General features: G+C 42.0%; 1 protein-coding gene across 1 annotated transcript; it reads right to left on the bottom strand.

Moving 5' to 3' along the window:
* Positions 1 to 505: 505 nt before the first annotated feature.
* LOC123447739 (dihydrolipoyllysine-residue succinyltransferase component of 2-oxoglutarate dehydrogenase complex 1, mitochondrial-like) lies at positions 506 to 6,193 on the bottom strand. The gene is made up of 13 exons (XM_045124387.1): positions 6,007 to 6,193; positions 3,875 to 3,935; positions 3,761 to 3,788; positions 3,524 to 3,591; positions 3,362 to 3,436; positions 3,237 to 3,292; positions 3,083 to 3,127; positions 2,554 to 2,805; positions 2,375 to 2,469; positions 1,599 to 1,689; positions 1,409 to 1,519; positions 1,110 to 1,304; positions 506 to 1,019 (listed from the first exon to the last, which is right to left on the bottom strand). The coding sequence occupies exons 1-13, from the start codon at positions 6,052 to 6,054 to the stop codon at positions 828 to 830; spliced, it is 1,317 nt and encodes a 438-aa protein (XP_044980322.1). The 5' UTR covers positions 6,055 to 6,193; the 3' UTR covers positions 506 to 827.
* Between the last annotated feature and the right edge of the window lie 248 nt (positions 6,194 to 6,441).

The raw sequence follows: 6,441 nt of genomic DNA, 5'->3' as shown, positions 1-6,441 counted from the left end.
ACTTTAGTGATCTAAATGCTTTTATATTTGTTTATAGAGGGAGTACAACTTAGAGCCCCGTAATTCTAAACTTTCTAGAGAAGCAAAAAAAAAGAAAAAAAGAAAAAGAGTACAACTTAGAGCCCCGTAATTCTGAACTTTTTAGAGAAGCGAAAAAAATCAAAACAACCGTTGTACTCTGGAGCAAGTAATGCATGGTCAAAAAGAACATGCATTCATGGTGACTTTGTCAAGTTTTGAAGCTCCGCAACTCCAACCGAGTCTTCATTAGACGCTGTGTGAGTGTGTCTACATTGTAATCGTCCATGATCCAACGCATAAACCTAGAGTGTTCGTCGTACAGAATGATGGAAAAACTTCAATGAGAACCTTGTGCCACAATGTGGAAAAGAATGATCCGAGAAACTTCAAAAGCTCAAATAATTGACTGGAATTCAACTGGTCATTTAGACACGTCAGTTTGCACCACGCTAGAAATTTCAAAGTTGTAAAGGTGGAAAGTACATTGGAACTGAAAATCGAGCACCTGCCTGATACCAACCAGACGTCACGTGTTACAATTATTATCACGTTGAATGGCACAACAAAGTTGAGGAGGGTGTCCATTTGCTATTGTAAATCACAATATGTTTGGGAAACTAGTACGTCCCAACAAGTATCACCTCAGAAAAGGGAAACGAATTCGTTGATGTTTCTTCTACAATTCAGAGGCCAGCAACCGAATTCTCAATTGTTGGAGAAGCGACTACGGCATGAGTCAAAATTTTGTGTACAATTATTCCGAAATCGACGAGAAACAATCTTTAGCCCAGAAGTGACAAATGGAACTATATGTCAAGGAGCAACCTCCGTGGGTCCTCAACCACGTCCTTGATACGGCGCAGAAACAGGACAGCTTCTCTGCCGTCTATCAGCCTATGGTCATATGTCAGTGCAAGGTACATCATTGGCCTCGCAAGGATGTCACCATCCACAACCACGGGGCGTTGGACAATAGAATGCATTCCAAGAATTGCTGACTGCATAAGGCAAGGAATTAAGGGTCGTGTTAGGAGGTGAGTTGTCGAATTTTAACAAAGAGAGTAGAATGTAACAAACGAAAAGAGAACCTGAGGAGGGTTGATGATAGGTGTGCTGATAAGACTTCCATAGACACCGCCGTTTGAGATTGTAAAGGTTCCCCCTGCCATCTCATCAATTGACAATGCCCCCTCAGTTGCCTTCTTTGCAAGGCTGTTTATCCCCTTCTCAATGTCCGCGAAGTTCATTCCTTCTGTATCACGGATAACAGGCACCACAAGACCCTAAAGCAAAATGATTTTCATATCACATTATGGCAGCAGGGTGCATGGTAAAAAAAGGCTGGTCGTTCGGTAATTCAACCTAGAGAAGAAGAAAGTGCCAGTACCTTGGAAGTGCCAACAGCAACACTAACGTCAATGTAGTCTCTGTAGATGATGTCATCGCCATCAATAACAGCATTGACAATTGGCTGATTTTGAAGCGCAGAAACAGCAGCCTTCAAAAAATAAGTGGATTTAGAATGACCCAGGAAATTACCAAACAATCATTTAAGCAGCTCATCAGATTGCCATTACCTTAACAAAGCAGGACATCAGACCCAATTTGACACCATGCTTCTTAACAAACTCATCTTTGTAGTCAGTCCGCAGCTTCATCAAATTGGTCCTACAGCAATGAAGAAACAGTTGTAATACAAATGAAACAACTTATTCAGGGACATATCATCACCATATAGTAAAATAAAGGCATGCCAAGAAAGCATTAGAAGATAAGCACAAAGATGTAAGGCCCTGTTTGGTTTCAATAAGTCAGGTGACTTATAAGTCAGGTGACTTAAAACCAGTGACTTATAAGTCACGCCTGTTTGGTTGTCATCTGACTTATAAGTCACATTTTCATGCAAAAGTGGGTGACTTATAAGTTTTAAGTTGGGGTGGAGCAACTTATGACTTATAAGTTGGGGTGACTTATAAGTTGGGTCTGTTTGGCAAAATAAGTCACTTTTTGCACTTTTCAACTTATAAGTTGGTGACTTATTTGGAACCAAACAGGGCCTAAACTCAAAAGAAAAACCATTATGGAAGATAAACACTTTTTTTGACTCTTCTGATAAATATTCTTGGAGCATAACATGTTTGATACTTACATGTTATTTATACTTGATACAGTTTAATGATGCTTCATTTACAGGCCGACATTGTTTTTGGTTAGTGTTAGCGGAGAATTTTGGGCAAGTTTGGGGTAACTTAGGCTCACACAAGTGCCAAAAGCCAATGATGCATCAGGGGTACACCAACCAGACACACTACAAAAGTACAAATATTAGGAAACCAATGACTGATGCACTTACATGTCAACTTCATTGAATGTAGTCAGTAGTGCGAAAGTGTTCTGAGAATCCTTCAAACGATTTGCAATGCGCTTCCTAAGCCTTGGCATTGACACCTGCACTTGTCACAATCCCAAAATATGAAACCATAACATGTCTTATCAACCATATTATAACCAAATGATGGGAAATGACCTTACCCGTCTCTCTCTTTCCTTTGGAGGGAGCTGAGGTTCCGAGGGGGAGGCTAGTTTTGATGCCTGTGTTTTCACAGATTCTACTTTTGGTGATTTTTGCTCGACCTTAGGTTTCTCTGGAGGAGGTGGTGGAGGGGTCTCCTTCTGGGAGGTCTCTTCGGATGGTGCAACATGGGCCTCACTTGGAGCAGCAGACTTAGATATCACAGCAATTTTGGTACCTGGAGTAACAGTGTCACCTTCACTGGCAATGAACTGCAAAGCACTGATGTGATCAGGAGAGTAACCATACTGCTAAATACACAATTGAGGTAACTTGTGGGGCATGCAAATTACTCCCTCCGTTCCTAAATATAAGTCTTTTTAGAGATTCAACTAGGAGACTACATACATAGCAAAATGAATGAATTTACACTCTAAAGTGTGTCTATATACATCCGTATGTAGACTTTTAGTGAAACATCTAAAAAGACTTATATTTAGGAATGGAGGGAGTAAATTCGAAATCACAAAATGTATGGAAGGCAGTTACCTTTTCAATTACCCCAGCTTCTGGACTGGAAACATCTATTGTAACCTGGAAATAGAATGGAGCACTTCCATTTTAAGGATCGTTCTATCATCAAGAACAGCAGAACAAACCAAAAACAGGTATTAAAATGGGAATGAATGAGCCAAAGCATCACCTTATCAGTTTCAATCTGAGCTATCGCCTCGTCTGCTTCAACCCTATCACCAGGTTCTGCAGCAAATAACATGTCAGCAGCATAAACGTTGATGACTTGAATCACAGAGAGAGACAGGTGCATACTCTTTAAGAAATTGGCAAGGGTTCCATCAGTTACAGATTCACCCATAAAGGGCACAACAGCTTCAACCAAGTCACCTTAAAACAAAGACAAGAGATGATAAAGAATTTGTCAGGCAACAATTCACAATTATTAATATCCTCTACAGGGTTGATATACCTTACCATTCTCTGAAGCAAATGATCTACTCCAAATTTGATAAGGAGAAGCATTTCGAAGGAAATAGCGTTCACTACAACAAATCATTAGAGGTCATACTTTACTCAATGACAACAGTGGATTTTATAACAGTGTAATAAGTGGTAACAACCACCAACTAAATACAATAAAGTTTTATCAGTATATAAATTATATAGTACAATCACATAATGACACAATGAAGCGCAGAGGTTACTCCCTACCATGTTGGTTTTGGAAGTCTTGGAGCACCTGCAATGAAGATTGCAGAAAAGCATTAGTTGCTAAGGAAACTAACAGTAACCAACTTCAAAAGTAACATCTCTAGAGCTACTGACCTTCAAGTAGCTGAGTGCTGAAATGTCTAGCATGTCTGGAACTCTGGAGGAGACTTAATACCTGCAAGCACACTAAACCATTAGAACGACCTACCAAATTTAAGCATACAGAAGTAAATGAACAAAGGAAACTATAAAACTCTGTAGAAACAAATGAATGAGAAAGAAATTAGTTTTCGGCACTAAGCAGTGCCATTAACTTATTTTCTACTGGCTGTGCCACAGACAATGGGGTCCTGCATGTCAGCAACAGAACCAAGTGGCAATAACAAAATTTCCCAATAGAAAAGAAAAACAGTGGTTGTGTGATGTACTATTATGTTATCGCTAGTATGTGAAGAGCTCGTCGTCTAAAAATAGTGTAACCAATGAACAAAAATAGAGAAGCATGACACTGGCACAGTTGGACTACCTAGTGACCCACTTAACGTGTTCAAGGGAACTACATGTGCATTTTGAAAGTAAATGGATGTAGATGGATCCATTGCAAGTTCAAGGACTACGAGTCCACTTCGCTCTTGCTGCATCTTACAGTTGATTCAACCAAATTCAAACTCTGGGCTCTAATCTGCTCAACAAGGTCATAGAACTCCCAGGCTACAAGATTAAGTTTCAGGCATGATGAATTGGCTCATCTAGTTGAGCCATAGCATGCAAGCTCTCCTACACGCATCCCCACAGCGCCCCAAATTTCTAAACCGTGTCAACAACTTGCAATCACTTTGCAGCATAAAGGTTTCATCGATATCTATAAATTATTAGCCTGAATTCTGCTGAATAAGGCCAAAATCAATTGTGGAAGCAAGCAATATGTACTCCGATTGTCACAGGTTATTCCTTCAATGTGGCTACAGATCAAACCATGGTTATCTTTGTCCAAAAACTATTCAAGATTATCTGACGCAAAAAGGACAAAATCTCTACGACCCACATGGCGTCAAAGTCCACCACACCTACCACCTGTAAAATGATGTGACAGAAAGAAAGGCTTTATAAATTAAAAACAAATTCTGCACAGACGACATAGAAGAGACGGCGAACCGCCTCCACTGAACCAAATCCTAGTGGTTCAACCATCAAACGATGGCAAAATAGAACTTAACTAGTTAGCAGATCACCAAACATGCGTACACAAAAAGCATCTACATTTGCATACTCAGCTTACATATGAGCTCTAGTCCGCTCACCCAGGTCAATCCTGCAATAACTCCTACACACATCCTCCACAAGCAGTTTTTTTAGTCGACCCACTTAACGTTTTTAAAGGACCGAAGCATACATTCTAAAAATAAATGGATGTAGATGGAGCTGATGCAGGCTCAAGGATCATAAGTGCACTTAACCCTTATTATTGCATCTCATAGTTGAGTAAACCATCAAACAATGGAAAAATCAAACTAAACCGGTTAACAGATCACAGAAATGGGCACAAATCTACATTTGAGAAGTTAGTTTGTGCGTGAAAATCTGAGCGCTAGTCTACTCAGCCAGGTCAATGAACTTCAAGACCACATTACTAAGTTTCAGACATGACGAAATTACCTCATCTAGTTCAACTACAGGCAATCAATTTGTCCTACACGCATCCCCGAAACACACCCCGAATTTCTAAACCATACCGACGGCTACGGCTCGCATTCACTTTTTGCAGCTGCACACACGTTTCTGTCGGTATCCAGAAACTGCCGACCTGACAAATAAGGCCAAAACCAAGCGCGGAAGCAAAGCAGCAATCTGGTAGCATGATCTCCGATCGTCGCAGGGGGTGTTCCTTGATGGTTTGACGGTCTTCTACGGACCCTTTAAGAAAAATCAATCCTCCAGGGATCGAATCAAGGTCATCCGACGCGAAAGAGGGGTGGAATCCCTACACGACGTCGAAACCAGACGCGCGTGCCACGGCCCGTAAAACGATCCGGAGAAAACGAAATTCTGCGGAGGGAGGCGACGTGGTAGAAGATGCGGAAAATCCTTTTTTCGCGGGAAAAACGGAAGGAAAGCGACGGTGAATCGCCGAGCCCGTCGGCGGAGACCACCCGGCGAACGATCCCCAATCCGGCCGAACCATCGCGTCGGATCACCCGGAGCACAGATACATACGAGAGAGAGGGAGGGAGGGAGGGAGGGGTTACGGCAGCGGGGCGGCGGAGGAGGAGGCGGGACGCGAGACGGGACGCCATTCGCGGGAGGGGGGTGTGGGGGATCTGCGAGGGCGACGAGGTGGGAGGAGGGGGAAGGGAAGGGAAGGGAATGCGGCCTCTCCTAGGAGTAGGACTAGGATGGTGGACGGGACGGGATTCTGTTCTGTTCTGTTTTGCCCCTTCGCTTTTGCAAATGGTCTTGGTGCAGGAAGCAAAAAGGATATTTTTGTTAACTCTTTTTTTTCTTTTTTGAGTTGATTGTTAACCGAAAACTCAGCGCAGTTTGTCGCCGCGTCGAGGAACACGTATATTTGGCCCTTTGGATTTATTTATTTATTAGGCGTGCCTACTTTAGACTATTATTTTTTGAAATGGAACAGCCTTATTCCATTACAAGACGGCCTAATCGCGGGTCACAGCACTGAT

Source organism: Hordeum vulgare, chromosome 4H (assembly GCF_904849725.1).
Source record: "Hordeum vulgare subsp. vulgare chromosome 4H, MorexV3_pseudomolecules_assembly, whole genome shotgun sequence".
NCBI lineage: Eukaryota > Viridiplantae > Streptophyta > Magnoliopsida > Poales > Poaceae > Hordeum > Hordeum vulgare.
Note: the sequence above shows the minus strand (reverse complement) of the source record. Positions and strands in the feature narration are given on the sequence as shown.